General features: G+C 37.6%; 1 protein-coding gene across 1 annotated transcript in view; it reads right to left on the bottom strand.

Moving 5' to 3' along the window:
- Positions 1-24,952, bottom strand: part of GRM8 (glutamate metabotropic receptor 8) — a gene marked incomplete at both ends in the record, with an annotated part of 557,094 nt that overhangs the window by 402,212 nt on the left and 129,930 nt on the right. The window contains one exon of the mRNA XM_081331179.1: positions 12,561-12,777. Coding sequence (XP_081187305.1) covers positions 12,561-12,777 — 217 coding nt within the window. The remainder of the gene's footprint in view (positions 1-12,560; positions 12,778-24,952) is intronic.

Here is a 24,952-nt window from a genome sequence, read left to right as displayed (position 1 = left end):
TACTAAAAAATTTACTGACTAGCAATGCTACGGTGGCACTGTTCAACGAACAGCTACCCTTATGTCTGGCTTGCGATGCCTCTCCCTACGGCATTGGAGCAGTCCTAAGCCACTTAACTAAGGAAGGTACGCAAACCCCTGTAGCGTTCTATTCTAGAACGCTGTCAAAACCTGAGCGCAATTACGCTCAAATTGATAAGGAGGCTTTAGCTATAGTTGCTAGCGTAAAAAAGTTTCATGACTACCTATATGGCCGTCCATTTACCATTTTTACGGACCATAAGCCCCTATTAGGAATCTTTACAGTAAACAAACTAACGCCCCAAATATTATCTCCCCGCATCCTGAGATGGTCTACCTTTTTGTCAGCCTATTCATTCACCTTAGAATATAAACCAGGGAAAAGTATGGGCCATGCTGACGGGCTTAGCAGACTGCCCCAACCAATTATCGACCCAGACCCAGCACCAGCTGGAAAGATACTGGCTATCTCAGAACTGCCTGAATGCCCATTATCTGTTAAGGACATTTCTGCAGCCACTGCTGCAGACAAAACACCGGGCAGAGTCTTAGGCTATGTCACGTCTGGCTGGCAATCCACACCCCCAGACCCAGAATTCCAGCCTTATATTTTGAAGCAAAAAGAATTATCCACCCATCAAGGATGTTTATTATGGGGCAGCAGGGTAATCATACCTGAGAAGCACAGACTAAAGGTGTTAGAAAGCCTCCATGAAGGTCACCCAGGAACCGTCAAAATGAAGGCTCTGGCCAGAAGCTACGTCTGGTGGCCAGGATTAGACAAGCAGATAGAAGCACATGTAGCCGGCTGCTATCCCTGTCAACTTGTCAGAGCAGCCCAGCCCCAAGCTCCCATACACAGATGGGAAACTACAAAGACACCCTGGTCACGCATCCACATAGACTTTGCAGGTCCATTCCAGGGACAAACATTCCTAATAGTTGTGGATAGCTATTCAAGATGGCTTGAGGTGGCCCCAGTGACAAGCACAACTTCGGCAGCCACAATACAGGTTTTAAGGGGATTGTTTGCAACACATGGGCTTCCGGATGTAATAGTTTCCGATAACGGCCCCCAATTTACTTCCTACGAATTCCAGAGTTTCACAACGGCGAACTCTATTAGGCACACCACTACGGCTCCGTTTCACCCATCCACTAACGGCTTGGCAGAGGTGATGGTGAAGTCGACCAAAGAGGCACTGCGGAAAATCATCACCGGCAACTGGCACCGCAGACTGGCTCAATTCCTTTTGGCACAACACACCACCCCCTGCACAACTACAGGAAAGTCTCCAGCAGAACTCCGCTGGGGCAAGAGACTAACTACCAGATTGGACCGTTTACATCCCGACAGATCCCCTCCAGACCCAGAGCTTCCCCTCCAGTACAGAACTCTCAGCACAGGGCAAGCTGTCTGGGCAAGGAACTACGGAGGGGGCAACAAATGGACACAGGGGGTTGTCATTGAACAAACAGGTCCCCTATCATACGTCATAGACACAGGGAACAATTCCCACATCCGCAGACACATCGACCAACTACGGCGTCGCAGCCCACAAAATATGGGGGAAAGGGGGAACGACGAAATGCAGGCAGAACCCCCGCCGCAAACATTATCACACCAAAACCCCCCCGATCAAATTGCACCACAACAAGACCCCACACAAAACGACTCTGAAACGACGGAGCCAAGTCCCCTGCCCCCCGAGCCAGATCCTGACACGCCTGGGGAAAGGGAACGACCAGCAGAGACAACCCCCCGGCACTCCGAAAGAATAAAAAGACCCCCCGCCTACTTGGAAGACTTCGAATGGGGAAACCCAAAAAAGAAACAGTTGGGGAAACTTCAACTCAATCAGAGGGAGGGGTAAGGGGTGTTATGTATTCACATGTTAAAAACATTGTATATATATTTAAACAGGGCTGAGGTAAAGCCGCGGCAGCTTTTGACAGCTGTCAAAAGCTGCCGGACAGAACTACGCAGGCGCCAACCGACTGACAGCTCTCGGCTGTCAAAATCACCTGGCAACAGCACGCGCTACCGATGACAGCTCCGAGCTGTCAAAAACCAGCTGACTCCGATTGGCGAAAGCGAACGGCGCGGGAAACCGGCTCAGCCCTGATTGGCCAAACCGTTGACAGCTGCTAGTATAAATAGGAGCAATGTTCTTCTGTTGTTTGCCTGGTTCGTAAATAAAGTTAAGTTGCTTAACTTGCTGTCTCGCCTGCTTCTTCGCTCCAAAGTAGATATCACTTCCGGAAGTCCATTCTAGGCCTTGGAGGCCCAGCCTGCATCCAGGCAAAGAACCTGTTGTTCAGGTATTTGAATCCCACCACTGGGCAGAATGCCATCAAAGCAAAGCAGGGCTGGAGCTTTGTGATGGCAGATCTGACACTGACATTGTTTTATCTTCCCTTATAATGTTGAGAGATTGCAGAATTACAAGAGAATAAATAGCCACATAATGGGGAATGCACTTCAAAAGGAATGCAATAGCACTGACAGCTCCCGACACACTTGGAATTGGAAGCCTCAAGCACACTACAGAATCAGCCTAATATATTCCATGTACCTACTTACTCTCTTATAATTCCTTTCTCTCCAATCTTTCTACTCTGTGAAGGGAGGGAAGAAAAAAGTGGGTCAGACACAGGAGAGATCATTGTCCCCCCACACAGCATAAAGATTGTTTAAACAACTGATGGCTGTGGGAAGAAAAGAAATCTTGGCACACTTTAGATATTGTTATAATAGTATCCAATCATTGTGGCCATTACAGATTTGAGGATAACATCCTCATTAAAAAGAAGACATAGGAGATGGGACTTCATGGAAAAAATATTGTGGAGGAGTCACTACTGGTCTGTTGAGTCTTTTAGCATGTTTGAGAGATATTCATCACCTTTTCAGATGACAATTTGAGAAGCTTAGCTTTTAGAATAAGACTAGAGCCTTAGTCCCAAGAGGTACATTTAATGTCATCACCCAATATCTTGTAGAGGCTGTTGTGTACCTCTTGGGACACCAAATGCATGTCCCTTTTCAGGCTTTTGATGAGACATATTCCCTTATATGTATAAAGTAGGATATGTGGCATGTGTAAATCTATACATGTAACTGAGAAAAACCACAGAAACATCACAGTCATTAATTTAAATTCCCCTTTTTTCTGACTCAGATAACAAATCATATATTCCAGTAAATCCCATTAATGTTTGGTTCATGATCCCATAAGCCAAGTCTGCAAAGCTTTATTCCTAAATTAACAGCTAGTAAGTATGCTCATTCCCTTAAGTGAATTCAAAATATCTGTCTTCAACATTGACACGAAGCAATTTTAATATGAAGTCCAGTGTCCGGGCAAACTAACTGGAGACCTGTTGAGTTTATTAATAGTAGTAAGGATAAGTATTAAGCAGCCATTAATAACATATTCATAAGAAAGTATGTTGTACATTTAATAAGGCTGTGGTAATTGCTAAACTAATTTTAAATTGTTTTTCATAGGAATCCTTTCAATAACCTGCAATATTGCTGCACCTAGACTTTTATATCATAATGTTTCTAATACCTATCTGATACCTCATCTGGACTTCAGGGAAGACTAAGGAAGATTATCTTGATAGAAATTTGAGAGACCATTTCCTAAGCAAAAGGGACTGAAACTTTTTTTTAAGCCCAGAACAAGAAGATAAGATTTGGAAACAGCTCAGGATTATACTCCTCTAATTCGTATAAGTAAAGAAGGAAAAGGAGTAGAACACAATTAGACTTGTGGATTCTGTCATTATAGTCAATCTCAATAAAAGTGATTTTAGCCTTTCTGGGGAGTTGATTTCCTGATCTCATCTATCTAGTAGGTCTGACATGTCCATTGAATGGCTGACAACAAGTGAATGAAAAAGATGACTATGCAACAGCTTTATTAAGGTTAAGAAAATTGTAACTTCTTTAACAGACTGGAATCTCTCCCCAGTTTGCAACCACAGAGGATCAAATAGTTTTTCTGAGAAAAGCATTATGAAATGGGGTAATAAGTTTTTTGTGATTGTAAGACAGGAATAAAACAAAATCAGCCATGAATGTTGGCAGAACAGTTGCTGGAATTGGGTATGTCTAGTTTAATGAAGAGAAAGACAAGGGGTGACATGATAGCAGTGTTCCAATATCTCAGGGGTTGCCACAAAGAAGAGAGAGTCAAGCTATTCTCCAAAGCACCTGAAAGCAGGACAAGAAGCAACGGATTGGAACTAGTCAAGGAGAGAAGCAACCTAGAACTAAGGAGAAACTTCCTGACAGTTAAAATAATTAATCAGTAGAACAACCTGCCTCCAGAAGCTGTGAATGTTACAACACTGGTAGTTTTTAAGAAGAGACTGGACAGCAATTTGTCTGAAATGTATAGGGTTTCCTGCCTGAGGAGGGGATTGGACTAGATGACCTCCAAGGTCCCTTCCAACATCATCATCATCATCATCATCATCATCATCATCATCATCATCATCATCATCATCATTATTATTATTATTATTATTATTATTATTATTATTATTATTATTATTATTATTATTATTATTATTATTATTATTATCAAGCCTTGAACCTAGTAAAGGCTACCATAGCAGTTTCTAAATCCTTCTCCAGTAATGATTTTGTTTATCTTCTGTGTGGAAGACCTTCAAATATATTTAAGTAAAAAATGACTTTGACCTGAAAAACAGCAAAAGGTAACATAGTAAGATATATTAGATAGTCTGGTTCTGTTTCCATCCCATTTTGGTCAATTAGAAAAGAAAGACTCCTGGCCCATGATTAGTCAAAAGTATACTTTACCAAAGTTATTACAGAAGAGGCAAAACTGAGCCTGAGATTTTTACCCTCAAAAGATGCAGTTAACTTTCCCTTGTACCTGGCCAACCCCTTTTGTTGTCAGTCAATGTCCAATTAGGTGTTAATAAATTGTTCACTCCTTGTTACCTTGGCAACAGAACTTTCAGATCTCCACCAGGTTATTATCCTTATACTTTATATCACCACTGTGCGCGCTTCATTAATTCCTGGTTTCTTCTAGATATATGGCACAGGGCCAGATCATTTGTGGACCCACTCCCCTTGACAATATCTGCCTGCACCATCAGATAAGGTAGAGTGGGCACATTTTAGGTCCTCTCTATTAAATGAAGTCATCTGATGAAACTTTCTTCTTAGCTATGTGTGCTCTAAGGAACAGCTTCTGCCTCACAGTCTGGAAATCTCTATCTTAGTCCTCTGGAAGGCCACAAAAATTTAGCACTTCTCCCAGGTACTAGATTGGAATTGGAGTTGTGCCCAAAACATATGTATTCAGGATAGAAATATTATAGAGCCTTGACTGTATGTAATGTTTTTAGTTTTGTATATTTTGTGTGATCACAAGAGCCACCTCAGGTTATGTTTTATAAGCTGGGACACGGTGGCTCAGTGGAGGGACGCAGTGGCTCAGTGGGTTAGGACACTGAGCTTGTCAATCAGAAGGTCGGCAGTTTGGCGGGTTGAATCCCGAGTGCCGCATAACAGAGTGAGCGCCTGTTACTCGTCCCAGCTTCTGCCAACCTAGCAGTTCGAAAGCACGTAAAAATGCAAGTAGAAAAATAGGGACCACTACGGTGGGAAGGTAACAGCGTTCCGTGTGCCTTTGGCATCTAGTCATGCCGGCCACATGACCACGTAGACATCCTCGGACAAGCACTGGCTCTTCGGCTTTGAAACAGAGATGAGCACCGGCCCCTAGAGTCGAAAACGACTAGCACGCATGTGCGGGGGAACCTTTACCTTTACCTTTAACTACTGTAAAAAATCATTTGAAAAAATAAATAAAAGTATGAAATAAATACAGACTTTGCCTTAATGAATTTATTATAAACAAATGTTAGAAATTCTATTTGCAGTTTCCAAGATTCAATATTTATCTCAAAGACTACCATAAATGGTACTTTATTGAACTCTGTGTAATTTAAAGAAGGGAAACTCTATGACAATGTTAAAAAAGAATTATGGAGAAAATTATTCAGCTTCTGAATTGGAAAGTTATTTCAAGGTGAAATGTAATGTAACATTGTGATACATATGTATCTAAGTCTAGCAATAAGTATCTTCCTCCAGTCTTTCGAATATTGATTTTTAACCATGCTTCAAATCACATTAAATGAGAACCTTTATTATGGCCCTTAGCCTAGGGAACACAACAATAAAAATACATAAAACTATAATTAATACAACTAAAAAGTATACATAAATGAGCTAAAATTACATAAAATAAATTAATAAAGTAACATTTATGTATCAATATCTAACATTTTTCCTTTGAAATTATTTTTTTATTTCTTTAAAGAGACAGTGTAACTTTGGGCTACATACAACATATACAGTACAACAACAACGATGATGATAGTGGACATTGCAGTACCTGGCCAGAGCAGGATAGAAGAAGAAAAAAAACCTAGATAAAATCACAAAGTACAAAGACCTGCATATAGAAGTACAGTGACTATGGCAAAAGAAATCAAAGACAGTACCACTAATATTAAATGCCTTGGGCACAATCCCAAAATATCTGAAGCACTTCTTGAACACCTTCAGCATTAATAAAATCACCATCAGTCAACTGTAAAAGGTTACTCAGAACAGGTTACATCCTGCAATAATAACTTTAATATCACCAAACAAACAACATATTCCAAATCTACTCTAAACATTTGTCTGATGATGAACCAGAGATACAGGCACAGAAGAGACCTTGGAGGTCTTCTAGTCCAACCCCTGAATGGACAGGAGACCCTATACCATTCTGGACAAATGGCTGTCAAATCTCTTCTTAAACGTTTCTAGTGATGGGACACCACAACTTCTGAAGACAAGCCACTCCACTGGTTGATTGTTCTCACTTTTAGGAAATTTCTCCCCAGTTTTAGGTTACTTCTCTCTTTGATTAGTTTTCATCCATTGTTTCTTGTCTTACCTTCTAGTGTTTTGGAAAATAGTTTGACCCCCTCATCTTTGTGGCAGCCCAATGTGTAGAGTAGCAACAAATCAAAACAAAACCACAAACAATTGAAATGCCAAATGGCCTAATCATCAAGAGATATCAAGGTGAAGCCTACAAGCCTACATATTTTCTAGTGCCATTCAAGTTTTTTTAGTATGGCACCAATAACTTTCTAGACCCTATATATAAAAGAGACAAATTGGTATGTTTGAGAATTTCACATGTAAACTGTGAAGTATCATCATAAAGCTTCTGTCTTTAGACTGGCTCCCTAGAAATTTGTGACTGTAGCTCCAGTACCTCTGTCTAGCACTGCCACCGGATGAAAGGAAATTATAGGAATTATACCAAATTTCCATCTTTTTTCATCATGAGAAATAACAAGCCATTGCCTACCACATAATTAAAGAAATACTCTGTCCACTACAAAATTAAATACAACAGTGAAAAATGATTTGGTATCGCAGGTTTGGGCATCACCCAAATGTACTAATAGAAGTATGAGTATTGGCCCTGATTTGATTCAAATTGTCAGTTCTGCACACATGACCAATTCAATCCAATTCAATTAGTTCCAAAGTCATTAAGCTGATTTAAAGATACCCAATTTGATCAAATAATTCAATCCAAATAATCAAGTTAATTCAGTTTGGAGAGTCAATTGAATTATCTTTGAATCAAATTATGATTTAGATTAAATCTTTGCATGGACCTATTTGCTTTGCTTCATTGTCTTAATGCTGTCATGAAAAACTAATGTGGCACATTTAGTACAGAGTAATGGAAAGGAAGAAACAGGTTTTACAGGCACGTGTCAATGGAAGAATCTTCCTGTTGACAATAAACTAGATTAGATTTTCTGTTTAAATTATAATAGTTATAATTATTTCTGATGTATCATTTATACAAGTTTGGTTAGCACATATTTTACCTTTGATCTGTGTGATATTTTTAATATTCCCAATTTGATATTAAATTTTAGATTTACAAGTGATTTTTTTTCTCTTTTTTAAGGTGTCAAAAGACAAATTAATTGTGATAGGATACAAATGAAATAAATAAAGCCTTTTGTCTTTTATGACAATGTGTACAAATACTGTCATTTGGAAAGCCTCCTTTAAATATTTTTACTGTAACAGTTTCATTCTTGCATTTGGCAAGGAAAATTCAGCAATACATCCAGGACCAAAGAAGCATCCTGAATGTTCTCCCACAGAAATATCTGCAATTGTTATTCTCTGAACAAAAATAGGTTTCCTTCCTTTAGCTATTTGTTACAAGCTAAAATGATGTCAAAATGGCAAATGTGCTATCACATCATTGAGCAAAGGATGCATGATATAATTTAAACCTTAAAATCGGACCACCAACTTGTTTTATTTGGGTGATGATGTGCAACATGTATTTCTTTTATTTGAAGGCATTCGTATCTCCCACTGCAGGCATCTATATCTCCTCTTTTCAACAGCTTACAGAGGAAATATATTCACTGAATTCATTGACTTGATGGAGTACAATATAGGTATGATTTTTTTTTATTGTTAACTATATATAGTTAGCATGCTTAATAGAAAGGCATAAATGTGCCCAAACAAGTGAAAATAAAAGGAAATAAATCTGAATCACATTTACAGATGAAATCTAATAGACCGCATATTCTCAGCTGATTTTGAAACTACATTAATTTAAATATTTGCGTGGGGGTGTTAAGTTGTCCTTGGACTCTGAGTGGGTTATAGCTTTTTTTAAAAAAAATGGTTTTCAAAATGAAATCTATTGTTTTAATAGAAAAGCATGATTTAACAAGATTAGTCGCCTGTGGTTTTTTTCCCCCTTCGTTTCTTCACCCTGTGGCAGTTTCGCCTGGATCATGTTATATACATGAAGTCTTCTTAGTGCTTTGTACATAATCAATTTTGGTTGCATATTCATGTTTTCCAAGCAAATAATTTTTGCTTGTTCTTCCTTATATCTAGAAGGAAAGACATCCTGTTACCTGGAAATTAGCTAGTGTACGCTTCTGTGCTACAATATTCTGAAAGTTTTATTGGCAGGAAGATGTTTACCCAGATCAAGACAGTGTTACAAATTACTGAAGGAAGGGAAAAATCTTGTCATTTGTAGCTCTGCTGTAAAGTTCTGCTAAAAGGCCTAACAGGAGGAGAAGAAATGTAGGCAGATGCTGTATATCTAGACTGGCTCAAGTAAACATTTGTGCAACACATCTTCCAAAACACCAACAAAACCCACTTTGTTTCTCAAATCAATTTACAGAGGTTAGCTTTGCTTGCAGTCTTTTCTAACAACACCTTTGTACTGACAGACGTTCAGGTTGTCAGTATTAGAAGCAGGGGGCAAGGGAGAATTCAAAAAGCACTAAGTGTTTTCCCTTAATCATAAACTGGAGTGTTCTGTTTTATCTTCATTCCTTCCGTTCCTGTCAGAAGAAGCAAAAACTTCCCGTCTGGATTTATCCTGATGCTTCACTGGCCACTAACAGGAATAAACGGAGATCTACAGCATTCCATATTCCATTAAGGGATAGACTGGATTTTGTAATAAAAATGTCACAATAACTGAACCAAGCAAAAAGCCAGCACCCTAGAGAGAATTTGTTTAATCATTCTCTACTGCCAGATGTCAAGCATGTTTGTTTCCTAGTTGCCATCAGACTCTTGCTGACATTTGTTCAGACACATGGTGCTCTAAAGATGTCCATGTGTGTGTGTGTGTGTGTGTGTGTGTGTGTGTGTGTGTGTGTGTGTGTATTTTCATGCGCGCGTCTGCATATGTAAAAAAATTATGGAGAAGGAAGTTCTGGCTTTACAACTGATATTTGATAAACTGCTGGGTAAAGAGATATTGAAAAAGCAATAAGCTTGACAATTCTGTTAAAGCTTGATAAAAATGCTGCCGGTCTTCCAAACTGCAATGAGCAAATCAACACTTCCTTGTTAATCATGTCAGGAGAAATAAGATGTGGCTCTTAGTTTGCCTTAGGTGCTGAAACAATCTTGCTCGGCTTGGTTAGAGGAATCTGAAGAATAAACAACTTCATCATACTCGGAAGAGTTGCTTTTTTGAGCCAAGCAAGAGATTCTATCGTAAACCTAATTGTCCCATTAATAACACAGACCTGCTCTGTGTAATATTTGTAAGAAATAAAAGCAAGCTCTGCCTTGCATTTTTACTTATCTGCATCACTTGGTACTAAATGAGCTTGATCCTACCACCAATATTGCTCAGAGCATTGCTGCTGGTTCTGTCCACTATTTATAGACCATTAGGACCAGTTAACTGAAGGAGAGAATCAGTCTTTTAGTTCTTAAGATGCATTTAGACATAATGATCACAGGAAATTCCTCATGCATAAGCAAGCATCATTGTGTACATCTTAGATGTATCTTATATTGTCTGGTAAGAAATGTATTTATGTTATGTAGCTATTAAATAATTATAAGTTGTTCAGATCACAGGTGAACAGATTAATATTCTTCTCAGCTACATTATTAAACCTTTATTCTATTGACATGGAATGAACACATAGACCTAAAGTTAAACCATTTTGCAAAAAACTAAAATCAAGAGTATCTGAAACATGACTTCAAGAGATAGTTCAGCTATCTGTATTTTTGAAGCAAGAATTTACTGATTGCACTAATAATAAATGCCCTACACAATATTAATATTTATGTGCATTGCTTTATATGTGCTCTCTGCTTATGTCTAATACAACAATGTGACATGTTGTTGAAACCCCACATTGACCTTTTCATTATGCTGCACTTCAGCTGACAATCTATTCATTTCCATTCTAAATCTTTTAAAAGAGGACAAGAAGAAACAACAGTTGAATCTTTAAAAGGCCAAATGATCATAATCTAAAAGACAAAGTTATCTTTTATTGCAAGTTAATTTTTAAAAAATGAACACAAACCATTTTAACCAAAAAACCATTTGTATCCCCTCACTTCCAGAACATATAAAATTTTAAGAGTGTAGCTTCCTAAAATCATCCTAGTTAAGTATTTGCACATGTTAAATTTCATACTGCTAGGAAGGAGCATTTTGTTCTATGTATACATAAAACAAATAGAAATAACTTGGTTATAATGAGTTCTGACAAAGCTTCTGAGTTACCCAGTCTTCCAGGGAACTCACAAATTTAGTAAAGTCATTATTTGCAGATTCAGTCTGGGTCGGTCATCGGGACCAGAAATTTAGTCTTTCAAGTCATTATTTGCTTGAGTCATCCACCCATCATTTGCACTCCAATTATTTTTACACAGCATGCCCAACCTAAGAGGTGAAATCAGCCAATGGGAAAAAAACACTTTGAAGGGTGTACTGAATAGAAATCAGGTCTTTGCAACTTTGATCCAATCCTTGCTAAACATGTCCTATAGGCCACACATTTCTGCTTCTATGCATTTAACATAACTAATTTTAAAATATCAACATCCTTTGTTATTTCAGTATTCTTAGATCTGAAGGTAAAAATGTCTTAACCAAAATTTGTCAGATCAGAACATACAATAACTTTTTGCACTGCTTGTTTTATATGACATTGTTTCAATACATGTTTAGAATAAATATCTTCTAAAAGCCAGTGTGGAATGAGATATTATGAATCAAATTTCAGTTCAACATTCTTTCAGGCTAGCCTACTTCAAGAAGCATCTTGAAAATAAAACATATTTTAATAAAATGTATCATTTTATAATGACTAAAATTTACAATTCTTTAAAGATATCCAGTTTTTAATACACAAAGTGACTATTCTAATGAAAATAGAATGTGAGATCCAAAGCAACATGAATCATATTTATAACCTTTGACTTATCAAGAATATTTCTTCCTAAAAATAATAATTAGGGTATATCAAGGGTCAAGTCAAATGAGAGGAAAAATTGACCTTTATGGGCTGCCATAAAAATGATCAACACCAGCGCTTCAAACCAAAAATTCTTATGTATTGTGATACTTTGTCTAGTCACCTCAATGAAAACTTTCACATTCCCCCAAAGTGGATTTTCCAACAGTTTGTCCATATAGAAGAACCTACAGGCAAATTCTCAGAAAGGTAAAAAAAAATAATAATAATAAGGGGGCCAAGTTGACAATTTTCTCTGAGTGATAACTTTATTTAAGAATTGAATTGCAAATTCCAGGTGGAAAAGACCTCAGTGAGATCACTCATGCAATACATTAGTAGGATCTCAATCTACTTAAAAGAACTCCATGCAGCCACAATTTAATTTGTATGTTCCTAAACACCCAGCTCTCCTGTTTTTTTCCCCAACAAAGTTTCCATTCTATCTGACTATCCTAGTAAGCACTGATTAAAAAGAAGCATTTGTGTCTGGGAGGGAAGGGCATAGATCAGGCTGTCCCATCAAGTATATCACTTTGTTCTCATCAAATATATAATTATTTTACATGAAGCATGGAGGCCATGTCCAGGATTTAAAATTCACATCCATAATACATTTTTAAAACAGATTCACTTACCAATTTCCCTAGAGATTTGAGTGAAAGCTTCTACACCACTTTCCCCATAGTTTCCTTCTGATGCCAGTGTTGACACATAGTTCCATCCAAGGGCTGTCACAATGTCAACCATAGCTTGAGCTTGATAGGAGTCTGGTGGGACCACACGAGAGAAAAAATCATACCTGGTGTTATCACTCAGTTCTGGAGCTGTAGATGCATAGCTGATTTGAGGTATCTGCAAAGAACCAGCATGAGAAATATATTTCAAAAATATAATAATGATTCAAGAAAAGGTCCTTCTAATAAAAGACTTTGTAACAGTGTTGGGTTCTTTTTTTTTTAACATACACTCAAGCAGAGGCTGGATAGGGATCTGTTAAACATGAGGAACTGAATTCCTGCAAGGAACAAAGAATGGGGCTTGGTAGCTTAAAAAACTCTTTTACATTGCTATAATTCTATGTTTTTTATGAATCATAGAAGCCATGATACTATGAAAAAGTGTTTATTTCTTCAAAGTTGTAAATGATTGGCTCATCTTTATTTATTTAATTTGTATAGTTTGTATAATTGTTATCTCATCAAGTGACTCTGTGGTGAAGAAAATTTACAAAATAAAAACAATTAATATAAATCTTAGAACATTAAACATTTCCTGAATTTCTGCTTTAAAGTGTTCCTAATTAATGTAGTCACTCACTACATTAGCCATCAAAGAGTGTTTCCCAAAAAACTTTCTCAGCAGAGTTTAGCTGATGATATTAGGAAGCAAGATAAATTACAAATTTATTCAGTAGGCAATAATTTCAGTTGGAAAAAAGAATTTCTGTAATCTTGATTTCACTTTACCTGCTTCTCATCCTTTTCCTTTCCTTTCCTTTCCTTTCCTTTCCTTTCCTTTCCTTTCCTTTCCTTTCCTTTCCTTTCCTTTTCCTTCCTTCCTTCCTTCCTTCCTTCCTTCCTTCCTTCCTTCCTTCCTTCCTTCCTTCCTTCCTCTTTATGTAGCTTTATGATTGTCTTGTCAAATTTTTAGGCTTTATTCAGAATATATTCCTTGTTCATACAGTTAATGAATCAAATGTAAGAACAACCACTAACAGCACAAACTGCTGGAGCAAGTAACTAGTTAGCAGGCAATAAATTTGAATGTACAAAAGATAGAAAATATGTATTTCAGTACTAACAAATTAGAACATCATCACTCTAGGGAATCATAAGGAATGGCTTTTCAGATTGGACAAGACAATAAGCATATTTGACATGGGTAAATACACACTAATTATCAATATTATTATTTCTTAAAGGCCATCAAGCTTTGTTCTTTGCAACAAGTGGTAATTAAAATACAATGTTTTATTAATTTCCAATTTATTCTGATAGAGGAAGAATTGACAGATTCTTCTACTTATCTTTCATGTTTAAAATATCTATGAAAATCTGGATTACAAATAAAGAGCTGCAACATACAAGCCAAGGAATTTGGTCAAATACATGTTACAGAAAAAGCTATTAAAAGACAGTAACATTTTTATCAAAATTCATAAGGATATTGTTTTGGCAGACAAACAAATACAATTTACATATCTCATTATCTAAATGTCAAGAATTTAGATAGTAACCCATCTCACATGTTTGTAAGTACTTTTTAAAAAATTTATGGAATATAACACTCTAAACCAGGTATGTCAAACACAAGGCCCGGGGGCCAGATCTGGCCCACGAAGTGATTTCATGTGGCCTGCAAAGCCATCCTGGAATAGCACCCGCTGCCTTGGCCCCGGCCCAGGCCATCCAGGAGCCAATGTACAATTGTGTGGTGGCCATCTATGCTGGAATGTATTCAGTCTTAGCTCCACAAGGCCATCTGGAAACAGTGAAGGACTGGCCCCTGCCATGTCAGCCCTGCCCCCTGGGTGCATGCTGGGGCGGTATCATCCTTTGTGAGGAATGAAGAAATGCACCATCGCCTGGAAGTGGCCAGCAAACGGTCCTTGCCTACTTCACATATCTGGCTTGATGGGCTCCGGGTGAAGGATTTCTTGCAAGCAGTGGGGTGCTCTCCTCACAGCACCAAGAGGCTGAGCCAGGTGGCACAAATCCAAAAAGAAGCATGACACTGCCCACTCCCCAGCCTGCCCAATTTCAGCAGGCAGTGGGGTGCTCTCCTTACAGTGCCGAGAGCTGAGCCGGGTGGCACGAATCTGATGAGAAGTGCAATGCTGCCTAGCTCCCAGCCTGTCCGTTTTCAGCAGGCAGCAAGGTGGAAAGCCAGCTCAGCTGGGGGCTAGGTGGCATCACACTTCTCTTCAGATTCACGCCACCCGGCTCAGCCTCTCGGTGCTGTGAGGAGAGCGCCTCGCTGCCTGCTGAAAGGAGGCAGGCTGGGGGCTGGGCGGCATTGCGCAGGTAATATCGACTCTCCCGCTGCTCATGGCATCCCCTCCCCCAGAGCCCACCAAGCCAGATATGTGAAGTAGGCAAAGTAGCCTTGGCACTTGCCCTGGTCCCACCCCCTTCTGCCAGACACCCTCAGATCTGTCCCACTCCTGCCCAGGCCCCCACAAGCACCCCTGATATGAACGATGTAGAACTGGCCATGCCCAGCCAGTAGGCTACACCCACTCCAGCCACACCTACCCAGGAGGCCATGCCCTCCCTGGCCACAGCCATCTGGTCCTCCAAAGGCAACTGCAATGCTGATGTGGCCCTCAGTGAAATTGAGTTTGACACCCCTGCTCTAAACAAAACAGGTGATGTTGTCTATCAATCCAATAATAAACATATGCACAAAATATTCACTTAATTCAACATTCATGTACATAGTAAATTTTAATGCAGTGCTAAAGTATATACTGATACTAAATGTATTTTATTATCATCTTATTAATTATTCATTTGTAAAAGTTGAAATGCCTTCAGTAATACTCTGCAGAACTGCATTATAGGATACAAGCAGCACATTTCTCAAAAGTTGCCAACCAGAATTTAACTCTTTTTTCTTCTTTGCAGGTCAGGATATTTTGCATCCTGAGCTGGAAGAGGAAAGTTATGTTGGCATATAAGACTAACTTCCTCAGAAAAAGCACCCCAAAGGAAAATACAATAATAATAAATCAAACAATCTGTTGCCCTTTCATGACACCAAAATCTGTTTGTTGAAGTAGCTTGTTTCTTGCCTAATGGTGGGCCAAGTTTGTCTCTTCCTGCAGCATTTTCATTCCACTTAATAGCAATGAAATTCTATCAACTATATTTCAGTCAAGTACAAACCACTTTAGATCAAGGCGACAAAAATCTATTTGAAGATTTATGGTACAATAGGCCTATAGCAGCATTTGATACACTATTTTCCTCTTGTCAGAAACTTGTAATAATTTACCATAGATCTTGTTAGGAATGTTTCCTGCTAATTTTTTTCCTTCCTTTGATGTGGAGGTATCACTTTAAAAGTCCTGAAAGACTTAATCTTTCATGATTTCAAACATGTATAATAATTTCCAGAGAGAGTTGGACAAATTTTTTCACCATAATAAGAGAAAGTCAAAGCATTTGAGACCGGAGGCAGAAAAGACTTTTTCACAAAGCAAAGTTAAAAAAAAAGTAAAGTCTCAGTGCTGCGAAAGGGGATCAAGTTGATCAAGATCAACCTATCAAGTTCAGGTGATATTCTCATTCAGTTTTTAAACTGAAATGAAGAATTATCCTGTGAAACAAGTCTTTAAAATGTGACAAGGTATATTCTTTTCTTGCATTTACTCATCACATAGTGGAATATAATTTTCCACAAAAGTAGAAAAGTACATAGATGGTTATATCCATAATATACTGCTCAAAAAATTAAAGGGAACACCAGATAAGACATCCTACTTTTAAATACAGTACATTGTGTTGTTTAAGTGTTCCCTTTATTTTTTTTGAGCAATATATAAGATAGGTAGATCAAAATTTCAGTTATCAATATTCCTAAACAGTACGACCATCTATGATACAAAATGTTGTACCTCATACTTATTTCCTCATCAGATAGCCTTTAAAGGGATTAGCACAATAAAAAATATTCCAAACTTTTAATATTTTATTTTCTACTTGGAAGATGAAATCATGAAACTATTAAAATACTACAAAAGAAATGAGCATTATATTTCTAATCCTTTCACATTCAGTTGATAGTAGATATTCAACAACCAGTAATTTCATCTGATAAAACTTCAAATATTGAGTTTCTAATTGTTAGGAAATATTAAAATTAGAAAAAATATAAACTGCTTGAAGAATCCTCACTGCCAGTTTAAATGAAGACATGATTATTATGAAATGTTGCATTATTACCATTATTACTACTTTGGGTTCAGATTATTATTTTTGGTATGCAGGGCTTTTTTTGTCATAGAACGCTCAGAACGGAGTTCCGGCACCTTTTTTGGATGGAACCTTGTAGGGTAGGGCAAGGCGGGTTGTATGACATGTGTGAGTTCCGGCACCTTTTTCTTTTACAAAAAAAGCACTGTTGGTATGTATTTCCTATTCTCCATTCTGTTTACAACTAGGTGTAGGCTACAGAAGAGATAATGACTACCATTTCCTTAGCTGAACAGCTTAAAAAACATTCCCTTCTGAACATGGAGAGTAATATTACTAGGTAAAAGAATGAATTTGCTATTTTAATTTATTAAAAATGCCTTGTTTGATGGCTTTCCATATTCCCAATATGAAAGCTTATTTTAACATCCAAAATGTAGTTCATACAAAGAAAAAGGCTTCATTGTAAATGTTGGTCAAGGTACAAGCAAAAATACGATTACATTTATTTCAAAATATTTGGGGTCACGCAATCCCAAAAGACACAGAGTGGGTTATGGAAATAAGAACAGATGGGAGCAAATTGCAATTGGCATTCTTTTTTAAATAAACCTTAATTATTTGAATAAATGTATATGTCATGAATTCATTTCCAAACAGAAATGTAGAAAGAAATGAAACTAAAAAAAGCCAAAGGATTGCACCCATTCAAAATGCAGTAAAGAAAAATGTAAAAACAATGTTAAAGTTTCACACTCTTTTGTAGATAATGATGATGATAATGATGATGATGAATGATGATGATGATGATATCATTCAATCATGTCCAGTTCACAGAAACTCTATGGATCAATTCTCAACACATTGTCCTATTTTTTATGGCTTCTTTCAGGAGATCCCTGCCCTTTTCTGTGTCAGCTTTGATGTTTTCTGGCAGACTCATTTCTTTTTACCACTGACCATTACAAGCAGAACAACTGGAACAAGTCAATTTTGTTCCTATCTAGTTTTACATGGTCCAGCTTTTGAAACCAAAGTACCTATGGGAAACATGATAGTATGGATTAACCTGCCTTTACTGGCCAGGCTGATGTCTTTGCTTTTCATGCTGTGCAATCCAGTGCAATTCAATGCTTTATTTCTATACTGCATTTAGTGCTTTGATCAATCTATGATCCTATGAAAGTGAATTCTTGCATGCACTCAATCTCTTCATCACCAGCTGTTATTTTGACATTTTCATTCTTGGCAGTGGTCATAAGCTTGGTCTTTTTTATGTTCAGAAAGAGGTCAAATTTCTCACTTTCTTCTTTAATCCTTTGATCAGATCTTTCAGGCCTTCTTTGGTTTCTGAAAGGACAGTTGTGTCATCAGCATATCAAAGATTTTTCTTGTTCCTTCCTTTTTTGTATTTTTTGTATGTTTTGTATATAATAGCATTTAAATAAAGTTTAGTTTACACAACCAGGAAGAAATCAGCCAGCTTAATTTTAATGTTCCAGGCAAACGTATCTTGTTTTGGACATAGAAAACTACACATTAAATATGCCACTGAATTTGTTGTATTATTCTACATTTATCACAAATTATTAACTACTTTACATTTTTAAATATTTATTACTTCCTTTTTTACAAAAACAATTGTTTTTTCATTGGAATTAAATCAGCTTTGGACCTGGACTCTTGCAGGAGGATAATTACCATCATTTACCATCATTTTTACCTTCAGTATTAGTCCTCTCTGTAAATTGTCATATTTATTTTTCTTTTACAGGATAGAATTTATTTAGTGAGGTGCTGTTAAGTGCACTAAGCAAAGGCATACAACAATCAAAACAGGCTTTTCAGCCTTTCATCTTGCTTATATTGTGATTGTAAACTTCAAAGGTCTATATTAGCTGCAACAATTTATACAGGGAATAGAACTATGCACTCACAGTGCTTCTCAGAATACTTGTAGCAAGTCTTTTGATGCAGAAAGGCCAACTCAATGATCTTACTCATGCTATGTACAAATGATGTGCACAGAGATGGACAAATCTGCTAGATCTTTCTGTGCTATTCCTACATGCATGTTCATTTCTTTCCCCATCGGTCTCTGAATTTTTAAACCATATATTTTAAATCACACACATAAATTTTCATATACTTGAAAATGATATGCAGTTTCGCATGAAGCTTTTATTTTTGTGTATATTTTGTGTTTTAGAGAAGGGTGGGGCGTAATGCCTTGTAAAACTTAGAGAAGTATCAAAGCTCTGAATATTTATGCCCCACTGTACATGTAAATTGTGGAAATGTAATTAGCCAATTAATATTAGAATTTGACCTACATAATATCCCAAAATGTACTAAAACCAACACCTTAAAAAATCAATGCGTATAACAAAATGCACTAAGATGCTTGGCACTTTTCAGAATTTCCTAACAAAACTAGGCAGCTCTTTATCTCTAGGGAAGTTATAATTCAAAATATGTGCCATTAGCTGCCTTTAGTAAAGTTACAAATGTCTCATTTAGAATCCCAATGAGGGTGCAGTTCTCAACATAAAAGGGGTGGACTCAGTTATGTACATACACCACACAAACACACTCATGTGAGCATCAGAGGTTTAAAAGAAGGAACTCACCATAAAACACCTCTGAACAATCCACTTTGTAGTTCTAACTATCACCATCTCCATAACCCACATGCAAACAAACATACACGTAAAATATAAGCCATGGCCCCCACAAAATTGTCCATGGCTGCTCTAGCAACTTATTTGCAACCACAACTGCATTGATTTTTTTCCAAGGTCATTATTCATCTCAAAAATACACCTGCTGAAAAAAAATTCAAGTGTATATTACCCATATAATAAAATATCATCTATAGTGGATACCTAAGGTTCTTTTGAAAAGGGTTGTTTTTTTAAAAAAAAAATAAAGAATAGAAAGCTCAAAATACCGTTCAGTTTTTTCTTAGTTCATTTTATGCAATATGTATAAAATGTGCTTATGTTGTTAAACAAATATGATATTCCTTGTTTTAAACGAATGCCAACAAATGTAATTCTAATCCAGGAATGTAGAGGAACATTTAGTGCCAGATTCATAAATCATACAGCAATGTCATCAGAAACTAAACCACGCCACAACCTCTGTTAAAACTACAAAAACTAAGTAGATTTCAGTGCAAACAGATGCTGCCCTCAGTTTTATTTCTTTGATGGGGAAACTAAGATAAACCTATGATCTACCTTAACTATCAAGGAAAAAAGCTCTAACCTAAGCTGGGAGGCACAAAGGTTTTTGCAGAACTGTCATCAGGTAGAGATTTAATGTCAGATGGTGGCAGTTTTATATGGATTACAAAATCCTACAGAAGGGTTAACCTCAAACATTTTTTTCCAAAAAGGATCCAAGGATAACGCATTACATGGCTCAGTATTTTCTCTACCTATATCCGATGTGTAATACAAATGGAAAGACGCATATCATTTATTCACTTCAAAGTTCCCCAACCACAGGAAGAAAAAATGAGCCTTGGTGGAGCAGTGGGCTAATGCCTCCTTAAGTAACACCAGCTGCCTGCAATTAGTGCAGGTTCGAGTCCCACCAGGCTCAAGGTTAACTCAGCCTTCCATCCTTCCGAGGTAGGTAAAATGAGGACCCAGATTGTTGGGGGCAATTAAGCTGACTTTGTAATAATGCCGCTTGGGGGTGTGTGTGAAAGCCCTAATAAGCAGGCATATACATAGAATGAAGGCTATTGCTAAGCTTGTAAGCCGCCCTGAGTCTTCGGAGAAGGGCGGGATATAAATGGAATTTAAAAAAAACACACCACAGAAAGCATTCCTGATTTTAAACTTGAGCTTATCAAACCTTCTCCTGAAGCTCCAAAATAACATTTGAAAGCGATCTGAAGTGGACGTGAAAAAGAGTCTCAGATCCTTACATTCAGTACTGTGTACAACAAAGGCCTTCAGGTTCATGGCAAAAGCTTTAAAAAACTGATAAATTCAAGCTTTACAAGAGAGATTCCTGCTCTTTCTCCCTCCCATCCAGCCCAAGCATCCTGCTTTGTCCAGGTAATTATGAAGAAAAGAGTGTCAGAGGAAGAAAAATAATGAGTGCCAGAAAAGGGTTAGGAAAGGATGCAGAAAATGAGTCCTGTGTCTTTTAGTTGTAGCCACTAGTCCAGGGGTAGGCAGGAATTGGCTGGCTCAGGAATTGGCTGGCTCAGGAATTCTGGGAGTTGAAATCCATGAGTCATAAAAGAGCCGAGGTTGCCTACCCCTGCACTAGTCCTTCAATCTCATCAACCATTTTTCAGGAAGCCATTCTTAAATATATATATTGTCTTTCACTGAAATAACAATAAAAAGGTTGCTCCTTCCAGATGCATTGGCTGATCATATCAAAAAAGATGCATGCTGAAAATTATTCTTGTGCTTATTTTCCATCATCAAAGACTATAGCTCATTCTACGGTTTATCTATAACCTTTGTTACAATGACTTTGCATGGCATGAATATCAAAATACAATATATCTTTTGCTATCCGGTACTTATCATTTTATAATGTCTAGTGAGTGACATATCTGAGATTGATTGTCACAGGCTACCTCAAGGGAGGCTGAGAAAATGCTACCCAAAGTAAAACAGTGATTAGACTGGAAAAGAATTGTATTATTGGAGCTTTATCCCGTGCATTTCCAAAGAGGTCTTTTCATAGTTATTGATGTAGACATTTATAACAATACTTCCACAATAACAGAACCCTCAGACAACTGGTATTTTATTTATGTTGTCAGCAGTAATCAAGGCCCATCAAAATTGAAAAAAGTATCACCAGCATCTTTCAGAGAAACTGTATCTCCTACTGATTCCCAGGTTTTGCATCAATGTGTTTTCCAAATGGCCAAGAAGTGGATAACAAATAGAAAACAAATAGAAACATTCTTTAATTTTGTGTTTCTGAAGGTCACCATTTAAAAAGTTCACCTGTGCTTTGATGTGGGTTGCTACTGGAGTTTGGGATAAAATATTTTAATTTCACAACACAAATTTCCCTTTTATTAAATTCAAATAAGAATAAGAAGCCTACTTTATTTGCACCTTTAACCACTTTAACAAACATTTATTTCTTTGTTATGTTGATATTCAACTACCAAAACAAGGTGCAACCCACTGTAAAAATTTAACAGTTTATAATTGAATTTGTAACTATTTAAATTTGGGATCTGAAAAGATATGGGTGATTCATCATTAAATCTTTATTATAGTCAAAGACCAGCATAAGGAGGGGGGATACAGCCAATTAAAAAGCATAGAACATACATCAGATTCTAAAAACATAATAATTACAAAAAGCTAAAAAATATAAAACAGAAGTATACGTAAAAATAAGATCCTAAAAAAACCTAAAAATAGGGACATCAGGTGGATATAAGGGGAGCATGAAGGTTACTGTGTGGAAAACTATACCTACCAAATGACATAACACTCTAGAATGGCAAACTAGATGCTCATTAACTTTATGGCACAAGTCATCATCTGATGAATTTTAAGGGCTGCAGTGCAGAATCTGGCCACATTACATATTGTAGCAAGGTTGCTATCTGAAAGCTGCAGGGCCAGGCACTGGAAAAGCACATAATCTGTTGTTTCTGTGTGTCCAGAGTCACAGGGACATTGTCTCTCCAATAGGGAATCTTCCTGTCTTGGCCTTCAAGGGCAGCTGATGTGAGAGTATGACATCTGCCAGAGTAACAGCCTTCTAGTGTCTAGGTACTTCAAAATTAGATAGATATGCCATAGGAGAGACAAAGTACCTAATGGTGCAAAATTGGAGAAGGGGCTTACCAAACCAAACAGCAAAAAAGTCAAACCTCTTATAATGACACAGATAGTCTGCTGTGGCTCATGGTTGTTTGCATAGCTGACTTGCACCACTCAGCCTTAAAGAAATTGCTCACTCTTGCAATAAAATGTCCTTACTTTTGAATTATTTTTCTTGCATTAAATTAAATAACAATAACAGAACATACAGTACATTGGGCTGAATCAGGGTAAACAAAATAATGCAACATAAAGTTTTCAAATAAAAGGAAGGAGGGAACTAAATTGAAATGATGGAGACGATACATACCAGCAATCCATTAAAACATATTACTTCTATGACTTTATTTTATTTTAAATGGACACTGCCATTATATTGTAGGCACTCACAACATAAACATATGATAACAAATATATTATCATACATATGATAATACACTCAAAAATCAGGCACCAACAATTCCAATTCATAGCTCTTGACACGAGCCAGGTCTTTAAAATTTTTCAAAATGCTATCATATTGGAATCCCCCTGAATTTCTGGCAGAACTTTATTTCAGAGGACAGGCCCCAGGAAATAGACAGCAGTCAAAGGAACTCAGGATGTACCAATCACATTGGATTGAATCAGTCAGGCAGACCCAATTGATGGGCTGTCTGCTAAAACAAAACAAAGCTTTGTTATACATGAAAGAAAACCAGGAAGCCATGTCCCTGTGACTCTGGACACACAGAAAACCAGTATTTGTGGAGTCTGTCTGGCAAGAATAAAGAGTGTTTATTCACAGAGATTATGCATGTGTAACACTTGTATCAATTCTAAGCCTTAGAGAACTGATAAACAGTAAGAAAGTTAAACATCCTGCATTCTACATCTAGAAATTAGAAATAGGGATGGCCTGGAGCAAATAGAATGGTGTATTAGATATAGTAAGGGAAAGAATTATTTGATCCCCTGCTGATTTTGTACGTTTGCCCATTGACAAAGAAATGTCAGTCTATAATTTTAATGGTAGGTTTATTTTAACATTGAGAGACAGAATAACAAAAAAAAATCCAGAAAAATGCATTTCAAAAAAGTTATAAACTGATTTGCATTTTAATGAGTGAAATAAATATTTGACCCCCTTCGGGAAACATAACTTAGTACTTGGTGGCAAAACCTTTGTTGGCAATCACAGAGGTCAGGTGTTTGTTGTAGTTGGCCACCAGGTTTGCACACATCTCAGGAGGGATTTTGTCCCACTCCTCTTTGCAGATCCTCTCCAAGTTATTAAAGTTTTGAGGCTGACGTTTGGCAGCTCAAACTTTCAGCTCCCTCCACAGATTTTCTATGGGATTAAGGTTTGGAGACTGGCTAGGCCACTCCAGGAACTTAATGTGCTTCTTCTTGAGCCATGTTGTTGCCTTTGTTGCCTTGGCCATTCTGGAATACCCATCCACAACCCATTTTCAATGCCCTGGCTGAGGGAAGGAGGTTTTCACCCAATATTTGGTGGTACATGGCCCTGTCCTTTGACACGGTAAAGTTGTCCTGTCCCCTTAGCAGAAAAATACCCTAAAAGCATAATGTTTCCACCTCCACGTTTGATGGTGGGGATGGTATTCTTGGGGTCATAGGCAGCATTCCTCCTCCTACAAACACGGCAAGTTGAGTTGATGCCAAAGAGCTTGATTTTGGTTTTACCTGACCATAACACTTTCACACACTTCTCTGAATCATTCACATGTTCACTGGCAAACTTCAGACACATGTGCTTTCAGTACATGTGCTTCAGTACATGTGCTTTCAGTACATGTGCTTCAGTACATGTGCTTTCTTCAGCAGGGGGACCTTGCAGACACTGCAGGATTTCAGTCCTTCATGGCGTAGTATGTTACCAATTGTTTTCTTGGTGCCTAAGGTCCCAGCTGCCTTGAGATCACTGACAAGATCCTCCCGTGTAGTTCTGGGCTGATTCTTCACCATTTTCATGGTCATTGAAACTCCACAAGGTGAGATCTTGCATGGAGCTCCAGACTGAGGAACATTGACAATTATTTTGTGTTTCTTCCATTTGCAAATAATTGCACCAACTGTTGTCACCTTCTCACCAAGCTGCTTGGCAATAGTCTTGTTGTCCATTCCAGCCTTGTGTAGGTCTACAATCTTGTCCCTGACATCCTTGGACAGCTGTTTGGTCTTGGCCATGGTGGAGAGTTTGCAATCTGATTGACTGATTGCTTCTGTGGACAGGTGTCTTTTATATATGTAACAAACTGAAATTAGAAGCACTCCCTTTAAGAG

Source organism: Vipera berus (assembly GCF_964194415.1).
Source record: "Vipera berus genome assembly, chromosome: 6".
Lineage (NCBI taxonomy): Eukaryota > Metazoa > Chordata > Lepidosauria > Squamata > Viperidae > Vipera > Vipera berus.
This window is presented reverse-complemented; position numbering and strand designations above follow the sequence as displayed.